General features: G+C 39.7%; 1 protein-coding gene across 1 annotated transcript; it reads left to right on the top strand.

Moving 5' to 3' along the window:
* Positions 1-27,374, top strand: LOC127568023 (WD repeat-containing protein 27-like). Its single transcript, XM_052011270.1, has 15 exons — positions 1-158; positions 1,544-1,636; positions 2,611-2,797; positions 5,162-5,303; positions 7,069-7,193; positions 8,899-9,012; positions 10,407-10,458; positions 10,573-10,643; positions 11,319-11,442; positions 13,076-13,244; positions 14,302-14,405; positions 14,823-14,887; positions 18,932-19,056; positions 20,042-20,118; positions 27,322-27,374. Exons 1-15 carry the CDS (start codon positions 1-3, stop codon positions 27,372-27,374), a joined length of 1,659 nt encoding a protein of 552 aa, XP_051867230.1.
* Positions 27,375-27,493: the final 119 nt, after the last annotated feature.

Below are 27,493 nucleotides of genomic sequence, written 5' to 3' on the forward strand. Positions count from 1 at the left end.
ATGAAGTGCTTCGAGAAGTTGGTTATAGCTTGTATCAACTTCTACCTCAGTAAGGATCTGAACCCGCTTCAACTCGCCTATCGCCACAACATGTCTACAGCAGACACTATCTCGCTGGCTCTCCACTCTGCTATGGACCACCTGGACAAATGGAACGTGTACGTCAGGCTGTTGTTCATTGACTACAGCTTGGCGTTCAAAACTATCATCCTGCCAAAACTTATTGTCAAGCTCCAAGACCTGGGCCTCTCTACCTCCCCTTGCAATTGGATCCTCAACTTCCTCACTGGGAAGTCAGTACCATCAGTACCAATCGGAAACATCATCTCCTCCTCACTGACTATCAACACAGGTGCACCTCAGAGCTGTGCTTAGCCCCCTGCTCAACCCTCTCTATACCTATGACTGTGTGGCTAAGCATAGCTCCAACACCATCTACAAATCCACCGATGATACCACAGTTGTCAGCAGAATCACAAATGGTGACAAGGCATATAGGAGTGGGATAGGTCAGCTGGTTGAGTGGTGTCATAACAACAACCTTGAGCTCATTCTCAGCAAAAACAAGAAATGATTGTGGGTTTTAGGAAGGGAAATTCAGGTGAACTAGCACCAGTCCTCATTGAAAAGTCAGCGGTGGAAAGGGTGAACAGCTTTAAAGTTCCTAGGTGTCAACATCTCGGAGGATCTATCCTGGGCTCAGCACATAGATGCAACCATGAAGAGGGCACACCAGTGCCTCTACTTTCTTAAAAGTTTAAGGAGATTCAGCAGACTTCTACAGATGTACAATGGAAAGCATTCTTACTGGTTGCATCACAGCCTGGTATAGAAACTCCAATGCACAGGAACACAAGAGGTTACAGACAGTAGTGGACTTAGCCAGTTCCATCATGGGTACAGCTCTCCTTACCACCAAGGACATCTAGAAGAGGCAATGTCTCAGGAAGGAGACATCCATCATTAGGGAGCCCACGATCCGGACCATGTCCTCTTTTCAATGCTACCATTAGGTAGGACGTATAGGAGCCTGAAGACCCCCCACCTCAAGGTTCAACAACAGCTTCTTCCCCACTGGCATCGGGCTCTTGAACCAACCTGAAAAACCCTAACACTGCCTTGGACTATATTTCTTTTTCTTTCTCTCAACTGCAGTGATGTTGTTGTGTATATTTTACTGTGTAAGTGATGTGTAATTTATGTTTATGTTAATTTATGATTGTCATGTTTGTATTGTATTGTGCTGTTGCAAAAAGCTAATTTTCATGGCATTTATACCCTGTGAATGTATGCCTATGATAATAATTGAATTATTTTGCAGAGCAAAATACCTTTCACCAGAAGAGTAATTTGTTTTTGTCTTTTGAAAGCATTGCATGAAATTGCAACTAATAATAAATATGTAATTTGTCAAAAATGTTCTAATGGCTGCAGATGTTGATTGGGAAACGCAAGGAGTTCCCTTCCTCCCAAATGCAACCATCTGCCGTACCACTGATATCCACTACCATTTTGAACCGGCTTTCGATTCGCGTTTTGACAGCATTTCTGGGCTTCGGGACGTTCCGTTGCGTGGTGTCGCTGCCATGGGAGACGGTGGGGAGAATGGGAAGACGCAGCCTGGGCGCACAACGAAGTGAGGAGCTATCCAGCTGTTGGGACTGAGCTGGGAAGGGAAGACAAAAGACAACGACAGAACCCTGGAGACCCTCCGCAAACGGTTACCCCGAGCCGGGCGTCGGGCGTCCCAAACCTCCCGCTCCAACCGCCGGCTTGCGCGAACTGGGTCACGTGCCCCTCAGCCGAGCCCGGCGGTAGGGGTCACGTGCCCCCTCAGCCGAGCCCTTCGGTTGGGGTCACGCGCCCGCTGCGCACGAGCCCGTCAGCGCGCGCGTTCGGCCGATGGGCGGTTTGGGTCACGTGCTTCCAGCTCTGCTCTCGAGTAGCCCAAGGATCAGGGTGTATGGAGGCAGAGTCGCACCCCTGTAGTACTGTAATCTGCACCAAGGGGTACCAAAATGTGGGAAGATACTTCCCATTTGTGCATTCAGTAGATTGCAACTTTTGTCATATTAAGGGGAAATTATGGGTTGGAGAGGGGAGTCATGGAAAAAAAATAAGGCCACTCTGGTCAGTATAGTGTATTGGGATCAGGGTGATTAGTAGATGAGTTGGCAGGACTGGTGTCTGGGAAATAAGTTAAAATTTGTCTTATGGTGTGGGAACTGCAAACACAGGATGCCTTTCCATACTGTGGTGGTGATTTGGCTCCATGCATCATGTTCACAGTTGTATAGCATGGAAACAGGCCCTTCAGCCCACCATTGCCCATGCCAACATTGAGTTCCCAATCTATTACCCTATGGAGACTAGTTTCTGATCAGTGGATCCGAAAGATAGGCAGAAAAATCATTTGGTGTCAGTCTGCCCTGATATCAACTTGCTTCCCTTCCTGGTTGCTTATTCTGGAGTAACATGGGTGGAGGCAGTTCATTGTCTTGAGGTAATGACAGTATATAGAAGCTCTTAGCTTGACATTGGTTTCCAGTGACCCATTAGCTATTTCATTTTGTAAGTTTGGTAATGGTTTTTATTGTTCTTGCTTTTTAGAATGTGTAGCACTATCCATCAGATTATGGAAAATGATTATTTGAAAGAAGCTGTTACAGAGAAGCATTGTGTTGAGTCTAGTACTGTGCTGTCACACATTCAGCTAGCTTCTTGCTGGCAATATTGTGCCTTTCCTCATAATAAACGAGATGTGTGCGTTTGGAATATCCATAATCCTCTTCTGCAGGTAACCCTTTCTTTAGAGAAAGAATAAGCTGTGTCAAAATTTAACATTGTTTCTCTCATTTGAACTAAAACAGAGGTATTTCAAATCACTATTGCTTATAAATATAATTACTTAATTGGAAAAAGTAATTTTTAAAGAAGTAAATGCTAGTTATATACAATAGCAGGGTGCAGCTGGAGATCACCTCCTTAACTGCAGTAATGGTGACTGATGTGCTTCTGTCTAATCGGAATTCCAGGTTCCACCAGCAGTATTGTCTAGACACTTAATTGGGATTATCTTGGCCCTGTCTGCTTTATGGTGACGCAAAACTCCACTTCCATGTTTATATTAATTTTCAAATAATTTTTGGGAGGGAAAGGAATGACTAACTTAGCAGAAGATTAATGCTAAATATTGAATAGTTTTCTGTGTGGATAGAATGACTGCAAACTGATTTAGAGGTTTAGACATTAATTTATTACAATTTAATGATGTTGAAACGGTTGGGAGTCACAATAACACTTTTTTTTAAAGTCCTAGAGACAGTGCAACCTTCTAAGGTGAGGTTCCCAAAACAATTTACTGGTTGTCCAGGTCGTTGACTTGAAATGTTAACGCTGTTTAGCTCTCCACAGATACAGACTGACCTGTATATTTGCAGCATTTTCTGTTTTTCTTCACAGAACAACATTGTTGGGCTTCCCCATGTAAAACTGTGCTGCATCGGTTTCTTGTTGTTTTGACTTCTTGTAAGTCCTCACAGCTGCTGGGTGGGATCTTTCCAACCAGCTCTTAAAGGGATGCGCCATGATATGTGCAACAATTTTCCAGCTACAGGCAGGTGTTTCTATCTAATGAATTTGATGGGAGAGGAGAGATCCCAATGAGTCAGACCAACCTGGACAGGCTGGTGAAGAGCAATGCCCACAGAAGATGCAGTCTCTGCTGTGGGTTCAAGGAGCCCCTTCAGGACTACAGCCAGACACTCCTGACACTCCTGCCAGGGAGACCTCTAAGCACATGCAGTTTGGGGAAGACTCCATTCCAAGCAAATGCTCCAGCCTGTTCCTATGGATGGAGGAAAAATAGATTCTCCCCTTGAGTGTGAGATGTGGCATTGATTAGTGGCAGCAACCTGGAGTAATCCAGTAGCTAGGAAGAGTGGCCGTGACTATGACCTTGGCAGGGAGAGCAGTCCTTTAAATCACACACACTTGGGTCGGGGGGAGGGGGGCAAACTGGATTAGTAAAAACTAGTTGTACTGTTAGTGAATAAAAGCTGTCTTTGTTTTCAGACAAGTGAGGTGGAAAATTATGCTGAAGAGAAATTTTGAGTTGCATCATTTGTAGGAGTTTTAAGCTGGAAAAAGTTTCTTGCGCAAATGAAAATGCTGGAAATATTAAGGGTCTAATTTCCCACTGGGTGCAACACACCCAGAAATGTGCTCAGAATTGCTCTACTTTAGGTTAAGTCTATTTTCAACTGCACAGTACTGTTTTTGTTTGGAGTTGCATGAAAGAATTCCCTAAGCCAGAGAATCCACTGCACTGCAGGTCTTTCAGACTATCTGCTCTACAAGCTAGGAATGTGGTTAATTGAAATGGCTTGGCATCAGAGAAATGATATGTATCTCCCACAGAAGTCTGAAGGTTGACGAGGTAGACTTATGCACTCATTTATCTTCTGTTAACATAATAAATAGTAGCATGATGAAACTTAATTGTTATGAAGCAAGTTTACTTGGTTGCTTCAGCTGGCTGGGAATCTAGTTAAAATAACACAGAAAATGCCACAAAATGATTAATAGCCCTGAAACTTTCCACAATGGTTAATGTGCTACTTTATCCAATATGTTGTATAATTAGAATATTTTGAATAAAATGATTCGGCTCAGTATTCATGTATATAGAATCATAGAAATTTAAGGCACCGAAGGAGGCTACTCAGCTCAATGTGTTCCTGCCGACCAAACAGAAGCTATCTAGTTTATTCTTACTTCCAAGCTCTTGCTCCTTAGCCCTGTAGCTTATGGCATCTCAAGTGTTCATCTAGGGACTTTCTAAATGTGATGAGAATTTCTGCCTTGACCACTCTGTCAGGAGGTGAATTCCAGACCCTCACAATGCACCAGGTAAAAACAAATTCCTCCATTCCCCTCTATTCCTCCTTGCTCTTGTATTCTATGCCTTGGCTGATAAATGCTGATATGCTGTATGTCTTCTCAACCACTTTATCTTCAGGGAACTCTAGATGTACATTCCAAGATCCCCATGTTCCTTCATGATTAGTCTTTTATCATTTATTGTGTATTGCCTTATTTGACCATCCAAATGGCCTAAATGTAAAAAGTATTGATAGGTCAATTTACTTGCTTTATATAGAGCCTGGAATTAAAAGGCCACCATCAGTCAGTTACTGCTGTAGCATTTGGACACCACCATGAACCAACACTTCTGTGTTCTGCAGCTGAAGATTATATAATTATATGGGATATGGAAGCATGCCAAACCAGAATACAGCAAGGTACTCATTTTTCTAATGAATTTTGCAGCATTAAGACAATTTTGGTTGCTTGGTAGATCATATCTACCTTGTTTTATAATGATCACCAGGGAGGATTAATGCATGTGCAGTTTGTTTTATTTGCACAGTCTTATAAATATTAAGAGCATTTCCTTAAGTGATCTGAGGTGAACCTACAATTTCTAAGTTTAAGTTGTGCAGTTGTGAAACTTCTGGCTAAAGTTAGTTACTTAGCATAATTAATTATCCAGGACAATAATTGTTATGATACTTTGGTGGCACGGTAGTGTAGTGGTTAGCGTAACACTATTACAGCACCAGTGACCCAATTCAATTTCCGCTGCTGTCTGTAGGAGTTTGTAGGTTCTTTCCCATGTGTCTGCGTGGGTTTCCTCCAGGTGCTCCAGTTTCCTCCTAAGTTCCAGAAAAGACGTACAGGTTAGGAGTTGTGGGCATAATATGTTGGTGCCAGAAGGGTGGCGACACTTGTGGGCAGCCCCCAGCACATTCTCAGTAACACAAAAAGATGCATTTCACTGTGTGTTTCAATGTACATGTGACAAATAAATATCTTAAAATATCTTAATCTTTGGGTAAATTTGACTGTATCTTATGCCTGTTGGAAGGGGGGGGGGGGAGAAGAGAGAATGACGGGTGGGAGGGGTTGTCCTTTGATTATGTTTGGTTGTTTTTATTGAGGCAGTGAGAAGTGTATTTTGGAGAACAGGTGATAATGAATGGCTTGCCTGTTTGCATTTCTCTCCAGTTTTATTTCCATTGAAATCAATAACTCATTGTGTAGTAATATAATGAGCAAAATCAGGAAGATTTCCTCTATTTATTAGTTCTGGCAAAATCACATGCACAAACATTTACGTTATACTTATGGAAACACCCAGCAGGCCAGGCACACTTAAGGAAAGAGGAAGAGTTAGCCTTTCAGGTCAAACACCGTTTATCAGAATGTTTTGATGAAAGGCTTTGACCTGAAACGTTAACTCTGTTTTCCTTTCCACAGATGCTGCATGTCCTGCTGAGTGCTTCCAGCAGCTTCTGTTTGTAAGACTTCTAGCATCTGCAGTGTTTTGATTTTCATTTGATGGTTTGATTTTACATTTATGATTTGCTTGGAGATGGTAACAATAAACCATACAATATTAAAATGTTACAACATAGAGCGATCAGAGACATTGATGTTTCCAAATATGCAACAACCTAGTCCAACTTTGCAATCATTTTATCAGTTGGTCACCATTTCATCCAAAATCTCTGTATTTTGATCCTGTCACTCATCTGCAGCCAAGTTGATAGGCATGAAGTCTTCTGTATTTACCACCTGAAATTAATGCCTTTGACTTTCATCTGCCATTTAGTGCCCATTTCGGCATCTATCAACATTCATTGCAGCTTGCTGTAGTCCTCAGAAGGATTTACATTGTTTCCTTTTTAAATATAAACCACTTCTGCTGGTCCAAAATCCAAATAATTAATATATATGGAAACAAAAACAGATCCAATGGAACAGTGCTAACCACTTGCAACTGTTCTTAAAGAATATTTCATATTTTTTCCCTTCAGCTAATATTGGTCCAATTTGTAAATGTTCTCCTGAATCTTCTCACAGAAAATGCTGGAACCTGGTGAAGTACTTCCTACTGCTCTATCAAACAATAGAAAGGAATACCAGCCCTTATGAATAACTTAACATTGTGTTTATGTTTAGTTGCTTGACCAGGGTTGATACTACTCAACTTGATGCTTTCAGGCTTTGTACCTAGAGGAACTGTTGTAGGAACTCTTCTGGGAAAGGTGCTGTATTTGTGCTTCAGTCCAGATGACCAAATGGTGGCTACCTGTGCAGAAAATAAAATCTACGTGTTGAACTGTAAGGTAAGTTTAAACAACAGCAGTCATTGTTTACCTGATTTTCAAACTTGGTGATAAAAGCTTAAGAAATAAAAGCAGGAATAGGCCTTTCAGCTCTTTAAGCCTTCTCTGCCATTCAAGAAGATCATCATAGAGTCACAGAGTTGTACATCATGGGAAAAGATCTTTCGCCTCAACTCATCCATGCCAACCAAGATGTCTATCTGAGCTGGTCCCGTTTGCCTGAGTTTGATCTATATTCCTCTAACCCTTTTCTATCCATGATGAATATAGAACAGTACAGCATAGCACAGGAACAGGCCCTTTGGCCCATGATGTTGTGTCAAACTAATTAAATGCCAAACTAAACTAATCCCTTCTGCCTACACAATGTCCATATCCCTCCATTCTCTGCACATTCACGTGCCTATCTAAGAGCTTCTTAAATGACTTTATCGTATTTGCCTCCACTCCCACCCCTGGCAGTGCATTCCTCACTACTGTGTTTAAAAAAAACTTGTCCTACACATCTCCTTTGAACTTACCCCCTCTCACCTTAAATGCATCCCTTCCAGTATTAGACACTTCAACACTGGGAAAATGATACCAGCTGTCTATCAATGCCTCTCATAATCTTAGAAGCTTCCTGTTTTCCTGTCCTATCCTCATATCCCTTTAATATACAGAGATTTATCAATCTCTGCTTTGAATGAAATGAATGACTCTGCCTCCACAGCTCTTTGGGTTAGAGAATTCCAAAGATCCACTGTCCTCTGAGTGAAGACTTCTTATTTTGTTCCTAAATGGTTGAACTTCTATTGTCATCCCTCATTCTAGATTCCTAATTTAGGGTTAACCAAATTACTGGAGTCAGTTTTTTTTTGGCACAATTAGTTCATGCCTTTGAGAGCCAGTGGATTATATTTCCTGGATCTCATTTGAATGTTGCTGGTTAGCTGTCCACCTACTGCTGGTGAAAAGTGTCTGCAGTTTGCTGGGTGGGAGAAGTTGTTCAGGCAGGCAGAGTCTGCTAGCTAGCACTAGTGGAAGCTGATAAGTCCTGGAATGGAGTGGGGTGATTTTTGGAAAAGTTTGGGAAAGTTAACAGTGTTCCAAGAATGCAAATACAGGAAGTTCAATGGATTTATTGGAACAAATTAAGGTAAAGAGTCTAGAGCATTCTGTCACTGGGATGCACGCTGCAATCTCTCTGGTTTATTAAGGTTTTTTTGTTGGAGATGATGAAGAAGAGCATTGAAGTGTTTACCAAATAATGATTGCTGTTGCTGGAGAGAAAGGCTTCCTTGCTGTTGACCATGTATCTCAATAAACTACATTCTGCTGCACTAATGTGGTCCTTGAATTTGCAAAAGCAACATTTTTTACAGTCTGCCTGAATGATTGTGAAAATGACAGTGAATTACCCACAGTTTTGCCATGTAATCTGGGCTTGGTTTAACTTCACATGCTAGCTGTGAGAAAATAAGGTTGTAGAACATCGTGTTACCCATTCTTAGATCCACTGTTCCAAATTTTAGACAATTCAATAAATTAAGTTAATAGTCTACAACTTAATCATTTTAATAAAACAATCATGTGTTGCATTCTTAATAAATGGTTAGTTTTGATATATTACTTTTCTATTACTGATAATCGGATGACGGTAAAAGGTGAAACATCCATCTGTAAAGTTGGTCTATTTACATGTTTGTATTTAATTCCTTTTTAGCAGGAGGATATTTTAACTGTCTTTGAAGGCCACCTTGGTGCAGTAACAGCTGCAGAATTTTGTCCTTGGCAGCCAAACATACTTGTATCAATCTCTGAAGACAGGACCTTTAAGGTACAAAAGTTGCAGTTTTAAAACATTATTCACATAAGATCGTTTATCTTCCAGGAAACTTTCATCCACCTACAATTCCTTTATCCCCTGATGTTCATAATCAGGTCTTATCTGTCATGATTGTTCCATATCATTGATGTATCCATCTCCCATTTTATGGGCACACTTTATAGCTCACAAGAGTACGTCATTCACTTGACATGTGCACCTTTGTGGATCATTTTATTGTTTTATAAATCAGGGCATGAGCTTCATAGAAATTATAGCATACCTTGGCAAATGCTAGTCTCTTAACTGCCAGTGTTTATTCAAATCTTTCTTTTCCCTGTATCCTTTTCATTTATTTCCAACTACTTTTTAAATGATTTGTAATCTCTGCTCCAATGGCTACATGGGCATTTCAGATCATGGACACTATGTGGGGCAAAGAAAAGCATCACGACTATGGGAGAAAAATTCAACTTGCACTCATCCATTTCATGTCTAAAAAATGGATGCATAGAACTTATGTTCAATTTGAGATTGATGGGAGGTCTTCTTAGCTGCCCAAGGCACTGTCTAGGTTGGATTGTAAATAGGCAAGGACAAAGGTGCAATAAAGTGTGATTCTTGTGTATGCCCATGATATTAAATTCTGTGCTTGGGCTGTGCTAGCTCCTGCTCACTGAAACATATCTTAAACTGGATTACCAATGGACGTTAGATACTGGTCAAAAACTATTTCCAGAATTTTAGAAAGGAAGAAAGTTTTTCCATTGTGTAAGTACTTGGAGTCAGGATAATTGGCTGAATGCTATGGAAGAAAAGGGAATTATTTTTTAAGTAGCATGGAATGCAGTGCCTGAAAGGGTAGTAAAATTAGATTCAATAATAGCTATCAAACTGGATAAATATTTAAAAAGGAATCTACAGTGCTGTGGGGAAAGAGCAGGGGAGTAAATTGGATAGCTCTTACAAGGAACTAAGACAACAATAATAGTTGTACTGCAGAAAGCCTTGCTCCTATGATTGTGTCTTCCCCTCCCTCTCAGACGTACCCAGAGGCCTTGACACTGGCTGAAATTGGTTTAGGCCAGTAGGTGAGTAGTCCTGGGGGTGAGGGTTGATTGCTGCTGTCATCTTGCCTAAACTTTGATGAGGAGGCCTGAGGATGAATTTAGTTTGGTCTTTTGACATCTTAGTTCTGTGCACTGTGGGTATGATCTGGTTTGTGGTCAAACTAATTCATGAATAGTACGATAAAATCAAAGTCCTTGGAAAATTAATTTCTGAGGCAGATGTATTTTTTTTGCAATGTTTCCTTGTTTTAAACTTTTATAATTGGCTTGCACGTTATAGTGTGACATTTTAATTGTTAAACTGTAGCAGTGATATTTTTGTGTTTTTTGCTTTAGGTTTGGAATCTCACTAATAAATTATTGCTGTATCAGTCAGCAGTATTATCAAGTAAGTTGCATTGGTGCTTTTAAATGGTTCATATTGAAAATATATGGATTGTTTTAGGTGATCATTTGCAAGCTATTTGATTATACAAATCTGAAGTATTTCATTTTTATATAGGCTGTCCTCTGTTGAGCTTGTGTATGGATAACAAAGCCAAACAATTTATTACTGGATCTGCTAATGGACAGGTAGGATAGTGATGTCATTGAAGGGATAGTAAAAACTTCCCAAACTTTTTGTTTGATGGAATATTGCTATTTCATTTAATTTTATTTCTCTCTATGCTAGCTGGTATTTGTATGTAATGTATGTCATATGTATTAAACTTGTTTTCAATAGAAACATGGAGAATAGGATATTTAGCCACTTGAGCCTTCTCCGCCATTCAGTGAGATCAAGGCTGATCATTCAGATTCAGTGCCCTTTCCTGCTTTCTCACCATCACCCTTGATCTTTATCAATAAAAACTATATCTGTTTTCAGTTTAAATTGCAGTTTTAGTACTGTTCCATTTATTTGTTATTTATAAATATCACATCTCAGGCAAAATGCCCTAAATGGAAAATGTAGCCACAAAACTGTAGCAAATCAAAAGGAAATAACCATAGTAGAATGTAAAATTTCCAATGACCCTACTTTTGAAACACTTGCTGTACTGAGAAGTATATAACTGGAAAGGGCAGCTATGACATTATAAAGTCATTAATATATGAGTTAAATATTATTTAACTTAACAGAAATTTAATATTGTAGATTTTTGAAATGTGCCTATCAGCACTTTTATTGATCCAGCCACTTCTATTCATAATTTATGTTTTGCCAACTTTGCTAGTATGGAAATAATTCCAAGTGGCTTCTTGCAGCTCGATGTTTTCACATCATTGAATGGGCAACAGTGCCGTCGTGTGCTGCATATCGACCTACAGAAAGAACAGCAAAAATACAACTCTAAGATCCAGCAAAAAATTAGATTATCGGAGAATTCAGGTAGTGAGCTTTACCATTTATTCATCCTTATTATTTTGCTTACCATCTTTATAAATGATCTGGAACTATGTGTCACAAGCACACTGGCTAAATTTCCATTTGGTAGACTCCAAAGCACAGGTTACAGGAGGAAGTGAATATAGTTGGCAGACTGGTGGTACATTAAATTCACTGTGGAGAAAGCAACGTGTTTCAAAAAGGGGCAAAAGATAAATGTGAGGATTGTGATGTTATGTAAATAGATTGCTTCATAGATATATACAGAAAGTGAAATCAGAAGCTTTTTAATGAAGCTCCATGACATTTAATAAAACAAAGTTGTAATGGTGCACAATTAAGAAATTTGCCGATGATTCCAAAATTGGCTGTGTGCTTGATAATGAGATAGAAAGTTCAAGACTTTGGGAAGACATCAATGAACTGGTAAGCTGGGCAGAATAGTGGCAGTGCAAATTCAGTCTGGAGAAGCATGAGTTAATGGATTTGGGGAGGGTATGCAAGGCAAGGGAACACGCAATAAGTGTTAGATCACTGAGATAGTAGGTGTCAATCAGCAGCTCCACTAGTTGTCAGTCACTCCTCTTTTGTTGGATGTGGTAGTTGCCTAGCCCTCATGAGGCATGTATATTACTTGCCCTTGATGAGCTCAAGCCTGAATGTTGTCCAGGTCTTGTTGCATGGAGGCACTGTCTGCATTATCATCTGTGGATTTGTGATTGCAACTGAACATTGTGGAATCAACAGTAAATATCCAACTTCTGATCTTATGATGGAAGGCCACTGATGGAGGAGTTGGCAGTTGCCCTGAATAACTCCTGCAGTAATGTCCTAGGGCAATGGATTCAACAACTACAAGTGTCTAACTGTTCAGTGTGACTTCAACCAATGGAGAGTTCTTCCTCTGATTCCCATTGACTAGACTCCTTGATGTTGGACTCTGTCAAATGCCGATGATGTCAAAGGCAGTCACTCTCACCTCATCTCTGAAATCTAGCACTTCGGTCTATGTTTGGATCAAGTCTGTGATGAGGTCTGGAGCCAATTAGTACTGGCAAAACTCAAACTGAGCATCAGCGAGCAAGTTATTGGCATAAGTGTGGCTTGATAGCTCTGTTGAAAATGGCTTTGCTGAGGAATGACAATAGAGTAATGGGGCAGAAATTGGTCAGCTTAGATTTGTCCCGGCTTTTGTGAAGATACCTTCGAGGTATAATTTTTCATTGTGCTAGTTAGATGCCAATTTTGTCACCATAATGGAACAGCTTGCAACCATGGCCAGCTCTGAAGTGCATATCTCGTTTTGGGATTTGACAACATCCAGTCCTTTCTTGATGTTATGCAGAATGAATTGAATTTACTGGACAGTGGTTTCATGAATCTGAGGAGAATGCTAATACTGCCATTTAGCCAATAGGGTATTTCATGATAAAGTTAAAGCTCGTATGTGTGAACTCAGAGTTGAGCCAGGGGGACTGTATTGCTATCTAATTTCAGTTAGAAACAGATGTTAACATTTTGTTTGTGACACAGTCACGATTGTAATACCAGCATTTTAACATTATTGTTTCTGATTTCTATAATTTTATGTTTTTGCCTCTTCTCATGCAATTGTAAATCTGTTTTCTATTTACAGATGCTGAGTGTATAAACAGTTTGAGTAATTGTAGGAATCTGCATTACTCTTCACCCAGTTTCAATGATGATGATTTGGAAAGTGGATCACGCGCATGTATGGAATTTCCAGTCCTCAGAATGACTCACTGTGAATATATATTAAGTAGCTTGTTGAAAAGGGATTCAAGGTATGGATTTATAATTCATTATAAATTACAAAATGCATGCTGATTTGAGTGAGAAAGTATTACCTTTGTGATTTCTTAAGAGAACCACCCAGACTGATGTTGACATACCAAGGGGAGTTGTACAGGAGTACAATCTTGGTAGAGGCCATGGATTTAATGGCAAGGAAGAAGGTGAGGTTGTGTGCTGTGCGTCAGACACATGGATGGAGATGTGACACATGATTGTTGCAGAGCGGCAATCTATTTCTCCCTTTGCAGATGTTGTCTGACATGTCCAATATTTTCAGCATTTTCTATATAATTTCAGATTTCCTCCATCATTTTGCTTTTGTGGTAGAGTAAAAGTACTGTCTGGGCCAGTGAAAATAAATGTTCATTGTATAAAGATGTTTTGAGGTGTTGACTCTCTCTCTTCAACAAAATGCAGAATGAAGAGTAAAATCCCAAATCCCAAACTGTTATATAAACAAAGTCCACAGTGAAGGCCTGATGATTAGTTGTTGAGGCATACAGCACACAAACAGGCCCTTTGACTCACTGAAGCCATGTCAATCATCAGACCCATTTGCACTAATCCTATTTTACTCCCCCATATTCGCATCAACTCCCCTCAGATTCTACCATTCACTTGCACTCTACACTGTGTAGTTTACAGTGGCCAATTAACCCAGTAACTTGCACATCTTTGGGACGTGGGAGGAATCCAGGGAGCTCGAGTAGGGTCGTGATGGTTGGGGGTGGGGTGGTGGTGTTTGGGGGGGTGCAGGTGGGGGATCCCATGTATGTTCATAAGGAGAATGTACAAACTCCACACAGATAGCACCTCGGGTTAGAATTGAACCCGGGCTGCTGTATATGTGAAGCAGAAGCTCTACTAGTTGTGCCACTGTGCCACCCTAAGTTAATACCACTATTTTATCACAGCCTCAGCAAAATGGGACTAATTGCATAGATCCTTCAAAGATGGAGTATAGCCTTCTGTGCAGTACTACCACGATATGTTTTTGATCTTACACATTTTTGGATTGTTTGTATTAATAGTGTCATTTTGTTTCAGTGTTATACCAGAAAATTCCAGCAGCCTATGGGTAGGGACAATACATGGCATATTCAATATTAATCTTGCCAGTGGTGAAGTTGACGCAACTGTTCAATTTGAAGGTAATTCTGTGCCATACAGTGGACTCCTAGGGCCACTCACCCTGTCTGTACAACACTGCTTCCACCCACTCCACCCTGCTAAGTCTGTCAAATGTGACAGACCATATCCACGTATGGACTGGGAGATTGGGCAAAGAGTATGTCCTGTATATGTGACTCTGACGTCTTGTTTTTTGACTAGTCTGAGGGACTTTTCTCCCAATTTTGGCACCACAAATAATGGCATTGCCAAAGTAACTAAGCACATCACTGCCTTGCTACATTAGTTATTGTGATTCTATGTTAATTATGTAAGGATTAACAGTACCAGTTTTAATTAAATAAAAATAAATATTGTGGTTTCATTTCACAATACATTGTATGGTTAAAGATGTTTATAAATCCAAGTGGTTAATGAAATAAAATATCATATTTCAGATCATCTTGGGTTAAGCATTCAGACAGCTGGAGCTTATGCAATTGGAAGTAGAAGCACTAACAAGGTAATTTAAAAATTGCTTCAGTGAGGATGAACAAAACTAGTTTTAGTATTGCGTAAATTCCAACCGCATTGTCAATGATAAAGATGCATTAATACAGAACCCAGCCTGTGTTTCTATTGAAGATAAGTTGTATGTCTTTGCAAGTCAACTGAATGTTGGAGCATGGAATAATAGAATCTGACCAGCTTCCTGTGATTCTTCTATCTTTGCCCATAACAACAAGAGAGTGTTGTTTATCAGATCTCTTCAATCTGGATCTATATATTTGAGGCTTGGAAGATTTGAGACGAAAGATTTGAGGCTTGGAAATAGCAGAGAGACCTGAGGTGTGTGTGGGAAGATTTGGGTTTATGGCAGAGCCGATCGACATTGAGAGGGTATTGGGGCAAGGGTCAGCTTGTAATAGTGAGCAAGTCAGTGGGTAACAATGAGTGTAGTACAGTAGGATATGTTTTTGGTATGGTGTGATTGGTGACCAGGGATGTGGTCAGTGGTTGGGGTGGGATGGAATGGTTGATAAGTGGTGAGTGTGATTTGTGGTCAGGTGGATCTGATTGGCAGATTGTTGAGTAGGGTGGTGGGTTTGGTAGGGGCCACAAACTTGATGGTGTAGTGATGGTAAAACTGTATCAGTTGGAAAGATTGGATGAAATTTCCCTCTGAGCACTGAAGCTTGAAAAATAGGTGCAATATTGATCCACTCCATGTTAAGTCTGTTTTCAAACACGTAGAACTATTTCTTTCAACATTGTGAGAAGTAATTCATAGGCCACTGTATTCAAACTTGACAGATAATGCTGTTAACCCGATTTTGAAGTTCCCCTTCTGTCTGTTGGAAGATCACACAGTGCCACAGTTTACTTCAAACGCGTTTATTTAGCAATATATTGCTGGGGAGAAATCTCCTTACTCTATCGTGGAGCCTGCTGCGGAGTTCTCCGAACTACAAAGGAGTAAGCAGTTATTTATACAAACATTGTCACACACACTTTAATTAGCCAGGCTCCACAGTTCTGGGTTAAGCAGAAAATGGACAACGGGCTACTGCAGATGGACAAAGAGCAGCCTCACACCCCAGGTTCAGCTAATCGTTTTGCAGTCGGGTGAGACAAAGGCAGGTATCACCTTCATTGTTTGAGACAGCCTTCCCATTTCCTGTTAAGATTGACTATCATCTCCATAGTCAAACATAATGGGAATCCAACTAAGTTCCAGACACAGCAATTACCACACAGCGCCCAGCCCAGGAAAGCAGTGATGTGGCTGTTCTGGCCTGAAGGACACTTTTTAAATCAGTATTTTGAGCTGTCACAAACCAGCAACAAAAGAAACACACTGAGCATGATTCAGTGTTAAAAACTATTTTATTAATCACTACTTATGATAATACGTAAAATAAAAGTAAAAATGTTAGTATGTTAGAATTCAAAAATGTTAAACCTTGAACGTTAACCCCAAAACTAAACTTGTCGTGTGTGTGTGTGTGACAAAGTCCAAAACTCCCAGTTCCGGAATGGTTCTTAAAGTTCAGTTCCGCAAGCCATAAGGTGAAACATGAGCAACGGCTTCTTCAACAACCACCGTTGTCTGAAGATAAGATGTAGATGTAGAAAAACATAGAGAGAGTACATACGAAATCCAAATGTTCCACGATGGAACCCAAACGACACTCCAGTGTTTACTCGGTAGTGACTTCCTCACCCTGAAAAGCATCCGAACCGTGGTCGTCCACACACAAATACCTGTTTCCTTCTACAGGTCAGCAACAAAGTGAACTCCACCAGATTACTTCCAACTTCCATACATGGATTTCAGTGGCAAACACAGTTATTGTTTCTCATCCATCGATAGAGAAAACAAGCAGGCTGGTGTCTCTCTCCCTTCTCTCTCTCTCTCCTTTCTTCTTCTTCTTCCTTCTTCAACCACGTCATTACATCCTTTATCTTCTATTGACGTAAGCACGCCCCACACACACATACATACACACTCTCTATCTTAAAGGGACTTTCACTGAGTCCGTAACAGAGCAGCCATAATTCTCATCCATTTTAAGTTATACAGTTATAGTTTATTAATCCTACACCTCCTCATTGCTACAGGTCTAAGTATAAACTACATCTATGTTGTTGTATATTGAACTGCATTGATTTACTTAATACAAAATATTGAAAATTCTCTAAAAATAAAGTTATAGTAAAACTTTGCTAATCTGGCACTGTGAGACTTTTGGTGGTGCCGGACTGGCAGATTTTCTGAACTATTGGATGTTACTTGTATTAACACCCCAACCCACTTTTAATTAACTTTTTTTGAGATGTTCCACAGTAGTATAATAAAGTTTTCAGCAAACCAGGGGAGTTTGGAGAGAGGGCACGGGATACAAAACTAGTTGAGTTTAAAGGAGGCACTAGAAACACAGGCCTGGTGAGTTTAGAGAAAGCAAATGAAACAGGGCCCTGGTTACCTTGTAAGGAGCATGGGAATAGGGCTGTGATGAATTTATAAGGACTGTGGGAACAGAGCCCAGGTGAGTTTGTAAGAAGTGCTGGAAACGGGGCCTGGTGAGTTGAAAAGGAGCTTGGGAACTCGGTCTCAGTGAGCCAAATGCTAAACCATTGGGATTTCTAAACGTTTGGATGGTGGATTATTGGAGTTCTATTGTACTTTAAAATAATCTCTTTGTTCAGGTAACATTGAATCCTCATTTTAAAAAACAGCAAGATAGATTTTCTGCTTTAATTACATTGGGGACAAATGAGGGAAATATATTCTCTGAATTATTCCTTCTCTTTTGGTTTCATTCATTCAGCTTTTTTGTTTTGGACGGGAAATCTGCATTTTTGAATTTTTTTTAGATTGTGACACCTGCACAATAATTTGCTCTGCATTAAGCCGTTTCGCCCTCTTGGGGCTGATAGAGCTCTTGGTAGCTTCCCTGGTGAGGCTGGTGAGTCCATTAGACAGTCTTAGGTTGTGAAGGCATTGTTGTGCTGAGTGGAGTCCTCAAATATGCAAGATCTGGGCATAATCTCTATAAAAACATTTGATTTTCAATTTCTTCCCCATTTTTTGAACTTTATTGATTAAAAATAAAAAACATACTGTTACGAACCAGCAACAAAAGAAACACACTGAGTCATGATTCGGTGTTAAAAACTACTTTATTAATAGCTACTTATGATAATAAGAAAAATAAAAGTAAAAATGTTAGAAGTAAAAATGTTAAATCTTAAACATTTTCCCCAAAAACTAAACTCGTGGTGTGTGTGTGGCAAATGTCCAAACTCCAAGTCCAAGAATAGTTCTTAAAGTTCAGTTCAGCAAGCCATAAGGTGAAACATGAGCAAAGGCTTCTTCTTCAAAACCACTGTTGACTGAAGACAAAACGTAGATGTAGAGAGAAAATGGAGAGTAATTACGAAATCCAGATGTTCCACTATGGAACCCAAATGACACCTCAGTGTTTACTCAGCAGTGACCACTCCACCGCATCTTCCTCACCCCGAAAGGCTCTCGAATCGTGGCTGTCCACACAAATACCAGTTCCCTTCTACAGGTCAACAACAAAGGGAACTCCACTGCTTTGTTCCAAAGTATCTGCCACCCTGAGAAGCATCTGAGACGTGGCTGTCCACACAAATACCTGTTTCTCTCTACAGGTTAACGACAAAGTGGACTCCACTGGATTACTCCAAAAATCCAAACGTGGATTGTGGTGACAGGCACAGTTACTGTTTCTCATCCATTGATAGAGAAACTGGCAGGCTGGTCTCTCTCTCTCTCGCTCTCTCTCCTCTGACTGACTGCTCCACAAATGTCATTACGTCCTTTATCTTCTGTTGACGTAAGCACGCCATACACACACACACACACCACTATGCTCTATCTTAAAGGGACATTCACCAATAGTAACCCAGTTCGTAACACATACCTAGCATTTTTACAAGAGATGAAACTTGCTTTAAGGGAAACATTTTACTTAAATTTTTGCACATGCATTCATTTTGTAAATTTATTGGGATTCAATCTGTTTTACTCCAACAGATTTTCTGTCTTCTTTCTTCTATGTTTGGAAAGCATATTGCTCTGCTGGAAATCGATTTACATGAGCTTGCAAGAAAGTGTCTACAGTACAGAAATGAAGAGGAGCCACTCTGTGTTATTGCCAGGTAAAACTGTCCCTTACTAGATATTTCAAAAGGATCTTGTTAATAAAACCTGCAACATTTATGTATTACTAATCAATATGTTTCTTCATGGGAAAAGTACACCATAATACAACTTAAATGTAGAGCAAAACTTATTAAGTACAATTGCATCAGCAAGCTACAGATTTAGTATATTTCTGTAGCATTCGTAATCATGACTGAACAATCCAAATGAGGCACTTGCGTTAATTTTGAATGCTTTTCTGTTTGCAAGGCTTGTCTGCCGGAATTGTTGGGGGTATGCTGGAAAAGATGGCATGTGCCCAAATTGCTGCCAATTGGATGATTTGCAACAGGCCTAAGGGTATACTAAAAAAAATCTTTAGTTAGCCAACTGCAAAAAGTTATCACTTTCCCCCACACACCAAACCCACCACTGCTCACCCTCCCAACATCTTAAAGTATTAAGGGAATCTTTTGGCTATTGCATTCCAGAAGCCTGGGGCTGTCCCTGATTTTCCTGGTCTTGCTGCCAGGGCTGCATCTTGCCAGGGAAAGAATCTAGACTGGATTGGGTGGTGAATATCCTAGCCCTTGGGCAAGAAATGCTAATGATACTTGTGCTGGATGAAAGTAGTATACTTCAGGCTAGCTTTGGGGCTAAGAAAATCAGTACCTTTCAGTAACTAAGAAGGATATAGCTAATATTAAAAGGTTAAAAGAAATTTAGCATTTAAATTGCCAACTAACTGGGCTTTTCATGCCTTTTCAATTTGTTACTTGTCATTCCCCTATCTATAATGCATACTGCATCCAACCCTTTTTTAATAACTTTGTAAATTAGCTCTTATTTCTTCTGTTTCTTTTTCAATTTTATTTAGTTTGGCTTTCATTTTTACTGCTTGTTACATCTTTCTAATCAATCGTTTTTTAATCTTTAGTTATATGGTAATATGACACAGGAGTCATGATTGGCAGTCTGTATTGATCAGCAACCTTTTTTCAGAGCCCCTTTGCTGCCCACTTCCCCTTTAAACTGTGATACAAAGCAGAAAGAGAAGTCAGCTGTTCCATTGAAGATGGGTAAGTGCTTTTTTTTGTGTATCCCCAGTATGTGAAGAGAAGCACAGTGATTATGGTGCAGCTGAATTGGTGGCTGCTGATTTAAAGACATTGTGGTTGATAGGCATAATTCAAAAAATATTCTGAATCTAATGTGATCATTTAGTTGAAGGGTAGTTCAGATTGGGCACAACTTGTTTTGTGAGGTTAATACTGTGGTGTATTTGAAGTTTGTTTCATTTTGTGCTGTATTATTGTTCTTTAATACTTGCAGGGTTACCTTAAATATGTCCAATTTTGAATCCCTTGAAATCAGATGGGTGGACATTTCACCACCAGATTAATGCCTGTTCACTGAAGATGTTTTTCATTCCTGTGTGCATCAGTGAACTTTAGTGCTTGGGTTAGTGTTTAAACTGAATGTCTCTGGAGCTGACTTCTGCAATTTAATATCTCGACTGTTGTTCATGCACGACTTAATTTTAAATAAACTTTTTTTCTTGTACATTTTCTCGATGTTATATTTCTGGTGAAATTGATTCATTATTGGAGTTTGAAATTTTGAATCAAATTATAGCAATTAAAAAGTAAACTGGAGGCAACTTGGTTAATTTTATTTTCCCTTTTGCATTGATCTTATTGATCAATATGTTTGGCAACTTTTAAGCAATGCCTTCAGTTGTATTGAGTCCATATTTTACAAAAAAAAGTAATACAGAAAATATGATGGAAAGTAAGGCAGATTGTAGTGATAGATCACAATCATAGAATATGAAGAGTAATGGTGTAGCTATTTGTTGAAAGGTTCTGGCATGCAAGTTTGTTAGAAATTAAGCTGAACATCAGAGACTACAAGAAGCAAAGGCAGTATTAACGTTTTTAGAGGGGACTGAAATAGTTTTATAGTAGCTGGGTGTCTGAATGCCAGGTTTGTGTAACTGAGACCCTTTGTGGCGGCCCTTGAGTGTTCGCTGTCAAAAGCTCCACATTTTTTCATTCATCATGTTTCAGACATTACTATTTTTGCCATTGTTTGCTCTGATAGTTTGGCTGGTGTTAAAAATTGTTGACTTTGGCACATGCAAGTAAAATGAAATCACGAGAGAGGAAATAGCAAGTTGAAACCTAGACTTCATTTAAATTGTATCATCAGATTCAACAAACTGGTTTGCAGGTTAGATGCACAAGTACTGTCTGCCTCAAACTATGTGGGGGCTACAGAGTAAAATCAATTAATGTTTCTTTGTTTAAAAAATACTGTTGAACTGAGTAATTTATGTAAGTACACTTGGTATTATCAATTTTGTCTTATAAATATTTTACAAACATGAATTAAACAGAATAAGTCACTTGTATAGTTAAGAAAGATAAGTTCTAGTGAGTAATTGAACCCTGAAGTCAAATATTATGAGGATTTAATTTCCAAATTTATCAAGGGTTATTTGGGAATGTTGTTCTTCCTTCATTACTGGTACTATTTTGCAAGAGGAAAGTATACAGCAAATGGCAAGACCCTTGAGGGCATTGATGTATAGAGGGAGCTTGGGGTGCAAGTCCATATCCTTGAAAGTGGCGAGGTAAAAAAAAGACATACGAGATGCTTGCCTTCTTTGGTTGGGGCATTCAGTATAAAAGTCAGGAAGTCATCTTGCAGCTGTATGAAATGTTAGGCCACATGAATTATCGTGCACGCTTTTTGGTGAATGTGGCCTAACATTTCATACAAGAAGAATGTAGAGGCTTTGGAGAGGGTTCAGAAGTGGTTCACCAGGAGGTTGCCTGGATTGGAGAGTACTAGCTATATAAGGAGAGTTTGGACAAACTTGGATTGTGATTGCTTTCTCTGTAGCATTGGAGACTGAGGGGTGACCTGATAGAAGTTTATAATATTATGATAGTCATAGGGTAGATAGAGTCTTTTTCCCAGGGTGGAAATGTCAAATACTAGAGGGCATAGCTTTAGGGTGAGAGGGAGAAAGTTTAAAAGGAGATGGGCAAGCAAGTTCTTTCGCACAAAGAATGGTTGGTGCCCGGGTCTATTGAATGGTTCCTTAGTACAATAAGATGGACTCTTGACCTCACAATCTACCTCGTTATGACCTTGCACCTTATTGTCTACCTGCGTTTTCTCTGTAGATGTGATACTTTATTCTGTATTTTGAATTATTTTACCTTGTACTACCTCAATGCACTGTTGTAACGAATTGATCTGTATGACCGGTATGCAAGACAAGTTTTTCACTGTATATCGGTACAAGTAACAATCATAAACCAATTTAATTCAATTCATTTGCAACATTTTTCTTATAAAGTTCACCAAATACAATTTCTGCTTGTACATTTCTCAATAAGAATCCACAGTACTGGAAAGTCCTCATAAGTAGCACACCAAGACAGCTCTGGTAGGTGACACACTGCTTGTCCAACCAACACCATTCTCCCCATTGAAGCCTTGGTTTGCAAGGTTATCTAACATAAGATAAGATATCTTTATTAGTCACATGTACATCAAAACACACAGTGAAATGAATCTTTTGCATAGTGTTCTGGGGGCAGTCCGCAAGTGTCACCACATTTCTGGTGCCAGCGTAGCATGCCCACAACTTCCTAACCAGGACATCTTTGGAATGTGGGAGGAAACCGGAGGAAACCCATGCAGACACAGGGAGAACATACAAACTCCTTACAGACTGTGGCCGGAATTGAACCCTGGTCGTTGGCGCTCTAAAGCGTTACGCTAACCGCTACACTAGTGATAAAGTTTCCTCAATAGTGTAAATGCAAAGAAACAAAGTCCAAGTATTCCCTATGAACGACTTTCATTTGCATTGATATTACATTCAAAGTATTCACTTTAAAGTAACTTTTCTACTAACTGACAATTAAAATTAAATTCTCTAAGATGTTATTTTTCATAGTAGAACATAGAACAGGCCCATCACCCCACCATGATACCAATCTAACTTATCCCGTCTGCTTGCACATGGTCTGTATCCCTCTAATTCCTGCTTGTGTATGTGTCCATGTCCATCGAAATGCCTCTTAAATATTGCTATTGTATCTGCTTCTACCAACTCCCCTGGCAGCATGTTCCAGGCACTGTATGACTTTCTGTACTGGATCCTCCCATTTCAGTATCTGTTTGTATGCAGGGAGAAGGAGCACAGCCTGGTGGTCTGACTTACCAAACTGAGGGCGAGGGGTGACTCTGTTAGGCATCTTTGATTGTTGTATAGCAATGGTCAAGGATGTTTGGGCCCCTGGTGGGACAGGAGACGTGCTGGTATTTTGGTAACGAAGTTGGCCTGGTTGAAGTCATCTGAAATGAGGAAGAGGGCCTCAGGGTATCCTGTTTCAAGGCTGTCGACCACAGTATTGGACATCTGAAATGAAAACTAAAAATGCTGAATATACTCTTCAGCTCGAACCGCATCTGTAAAGGAAAAAAAAAATCAGTGTTCAGAACCAATGATACCTTTTCAAGCCAAAGCACTCACTGCTTTATTCTATACTAGTGTTGATAAATCCATGGAAGATTTACAGCAATTTCATTTTTTATTTTTTTAAATATAGTAGTTGGTCTCTGTGAATGCCAGATACAATCAGCCCAGAATTAGGAGCCATGACATAAATGAAAAGAAAATATTACCAGAAAATATATATAGCAGTAATATGCAAGCTAACATATAATTAGTGCCATATTATCTTACTGTACGTTAGCACTAATACTGCATTATCCAACCAATATTTTCTTACTGAGGCATTCGCTTAGGATCAAGATTCAGTTGTTAGCATTCCATTTCTGTGATTTCTGAGATGACTGATGAGCCCAATGTAGGAATCTCGGACATTTTCAAAGATGGGGCAATATGCACCTGATGGGGGTGGGTGCATGGTTGGTTTGTGAGGTGTTATGCTCCTTCCACCATGTTCCTGATGTATGGACTCGAGATTCTCAATACTATAATGAATGTTCCTTATGTTTTTTGAGCAGTTAAGGGCCACAGATTCTCAAGACTTAGTGAAGATGTTGCATTTTTTTCAAGAAGGCTTTGAGTACATCCTTGAATCAGTTCCTCTGTCTACATGTTGGATCTCAGAATAGAGTCTGATAGAGAATAGAGTTCCAAGAGTCTGATGTTGGGCATGCAAACGATGTGACCTGCCTAACAGAGCTGACTGAGTGTAATTAGGCCCTCAGTGCTGGGAATGTTGGCCTGGGAGAGAATGCTGATGTTGATTCACTCATCCTTCCAGCGGATTTTGTGGTGGCTTTGGTGGTGGTATCCCTCCAGTGCCTTGAAGTGCTATGCCAGCTCTCAAAAGTGTAGGAGAGTGGGGATCACTGCTGCCTAGTGGATCATGAGGTTTGAATTCTTCAAACACTCTTTTCCTCAATTGTCCAAAGGCTGTGCTGGCACATTGAAAATTTCATCATCATCTGTAACATTGTGTAACATTGTGGTGAGAAAGGTGGAAAAAGTGTCAGGGCAATGATACAGCTCTGTCTGACATCAGCTCAGTTGTAGACCTGTTGGTTAAGATCATGAAGCAAACATAAGATGAAGGTGAATTTCAATGAACTGCTGAATTTGAGAAGAATGTACCACAGACCCTTTCTGTTGGCTTTAGTGAGGTCAAAAAAATGGTTGGTGCTGCTCCTTGCATTCTTTTGAAGTTATGAAGATCATGGTTGAAAAGGACTCTGACAATGACTTTCCCTTTGGCAGACAACAGGGAGACTGCTCTGTAGTTATCATGGGTGGATTTGTCTCCTTTCTTGAAGATGGTCATGATAATGCCTTCACTGAGGTCCCCTATATAGCCTTGGCTTCTCAGATGTTGACAATAAGATTATAGCAAAAACAGAAAGTGATGGAAACAACAGCAGGTCAGGCAGCATCTACAAAAAGATATGAAAATTTTATTTCGAAAACCCTTTGTCAGATGAGATTGTGGATTCAAAACTAAAGCTCTTCACCAAGTTTAGAACTTCAAGGGGGACACTGTATTCCCCAAGGACTTGCGATTTTCTGGTTGAGATGTGGCCTTGCAGATTTCTTGTTGGTCATGAGTGGAGTCAAGAGTTCTTGGGTCAAGGGCAGAGTCTCAATAGAGGAAGCTCTCAAGGAGTTCCTTCTAGTGAGTGTTGACTGCCTCTCTGTCTTTAAGTTCATCTCTGTTCTTGGCTTGCAGTGGGTGGACCTCTTGGTATTTGGGTTCTGCCAGTGCTGAAGAACCTGGGGATGTCATTGATGTCAGCAGGTTGCTGAGTCCCCTGTGCTCCTTCCATCCACCATCTGTTCTTTAGTTCACAGGTTTTCTGCTGGATGTCATCCTTCAGGTGCCATAGAGCTCTTTTCCTTTGAGGAACGGTAAAGCTTTCAATCCAGGAATACCTGCTGTTGACCATAGCATGTTGGTTCCATTTTAGAATAAGCTGAAGAGTTATAAGGCATTCACCGATTCTACAAAAGCAGTTGCTGAGATGCTAGTCTAGCTCTTTCTTGACGGTGAAGTTCACTCCATGAAGACAATCTCTCCCTACTGGTTTGTCCTTCCAAAAGATCATGAACTGGCCATCTCTTGTCTGTCACTGTAACACTATGTTAATATAAAATATTGCTGTATGATAACACATGGTAATTCATCATAACAGTCTTACTCCACAACACTAGTCTACAAGAGTATTATAAAATTAATCTATTCCTGTGATATATACAATGCACCATAACTCAAGTACATAGCTGCCACCATGGCATCAATAGTAGATTATAAAACTGACATATTCCCTTCCTACTGTATTAAAGTTTAGTAATGTAGTAATAGTCATAAAGTCCTATAGCATGGAAACAGTCCCTTCAACTTACCATATCCATGCTGATCCCATTGACACCAATCCCATTTGGAATTGGAATTTGTTTATTATTGTCACTTGTACCAAGGTACAGTGAAAAACTAGTCTTGCATACCGTTCATGCAGATCAATTCATTACACTGTGCATTGAGGTAGTACAGGGTAAAGCAATACAGAATGCAGAGTAAAGTGTCACAGTTACAGGGAAGTGCAATGCAGGTAGACAATAAGGTACAAGGTTATATTGAGATAGATTGTGAGGTCAAGAGTCCATTATATCATTCTAGGGAACCATTCAACAGTGGGATAAAAGCTGTCCTTGAATCTGGAGGTATGTGCTTTCAGGCTTTTATATCTTCTGCCTGAGGGGAGGGGGAGAGGAGATAGAATGTCCTGGGTGGGTGGAGTCTTTGATTATTCTTGCTGCTTTACCAAGGCAGCGAGAATTTATAGACTTTTATCTTGCATCCCTATCAATCCTGAATTCTCCTGTCACCTGCCTACAACAGGTGTAATTTACAGTAGCCAACTAACCTACCATTCAGCACATCCCTGGCATCCAGAGAAACCAGGAGAAACCCACATTGTCACATGGAGTGTTCAAAGCCCATACAGAAGCACCCTAGGTCAGGTCTGAACCAAGGAGCTGTGAGGCAGCAGCGTGGTGATGCTCCAGTACTGCTATATAATATTGTAGCTTTGCACGATTATACAATTCTGCACTATAACATTAATGTATTATTGCAAGGTAATATTAAAATTATTACCACATTGTAATATTAAAATTTGTATCTGTGACTTCCAGGTGTACTACAACTAATACTATATAAAGTACTAAATTCTGATCTAACCAACTGTAGAAGAGGATTCCACAACATTCTTATGAGAATGATTGATATAATGTAGTACAATCTATTTTTATGTTACTATTTATTATTTTATTTACTGACTGTTTATTGACAACACTGTGTTAAATTGTGATTTGGAGGGGGTAGGCCAAATGAAACAGTAAGCAGCATACTGAACAGCAGACTGTGTTAATTTGCTCAAAAATAGAACTTATTTAAGAGTGAAGGATACTGAAACTATAGCATCTTCTAATAAAAGCAGAACAATTTCTCCAGACAAATGTAGTGATTGGAGGATAATGACATAAATTGATCAATCATAGCTATTTGCAGCAGTGGACAGCAAGCTTTGTTGACGATGGAATTAATCATCTCCACTCTTGCTGGCAACAGCCTTGTCTATATGCAGCATTCCACTTATCTGAATCTTGAATGATGTGGATATTTACTTATTAAGTGCCAATAATACTGTTATCTGTCAATCTAGACAACCCTTTTCTGATTTATGCTTATTGAAAGTGACAGTGTTCCTCATCGACTTTGTGGACTTGAAAGTTGATGACTGTGTTTGAACATCTTATAAAATGTAATAACTGTTTCTTTTTTTTGAAATCTTGAACCTATAGTCAATAGTGTCAAGGACAAGCCAGTGGTGTTCCATACCAAAGTAAGGTCTTCCGGCTACACCTCA

This window comes from Pristis pectinata, chromosome 3, assembly GCF_009764475.1.
Source record: "Pristis pectinata isolate sPriPec2 chromosome 3, sPriPec2.1.pri, whole genome shotgun sequence".
Lineage (NCBI taxonomy): Eukaryota > Metazoa > Chordata > Chondrichthyes > Rhinopristiformes > Pristidae > Pristis > Pristis pectinata.

Coding starts and splice junctions, on each gene's coding strand:
- LOC127568023 (XM_052011270.1), top strand. CDS start 1: ATGAAGTGCTTCGAGAAGTTGGTTATAGCTTGTATCAACTTCTACCTC. Junction 7,194..8,898: donor TCTACGTGTTGAACTGTAAG/GTAAGTTTAAAC, acceptor ATTCCTTTTTAG/CAGGAGGATATTTTAACTGT. Junction 14,406..14,822: donor CGCAACTGTTCAATTTGAAG/GTAATTCTGTGC, acceptor ATCATATTTCAG/ATCATCTTGGGTTAAGCATT.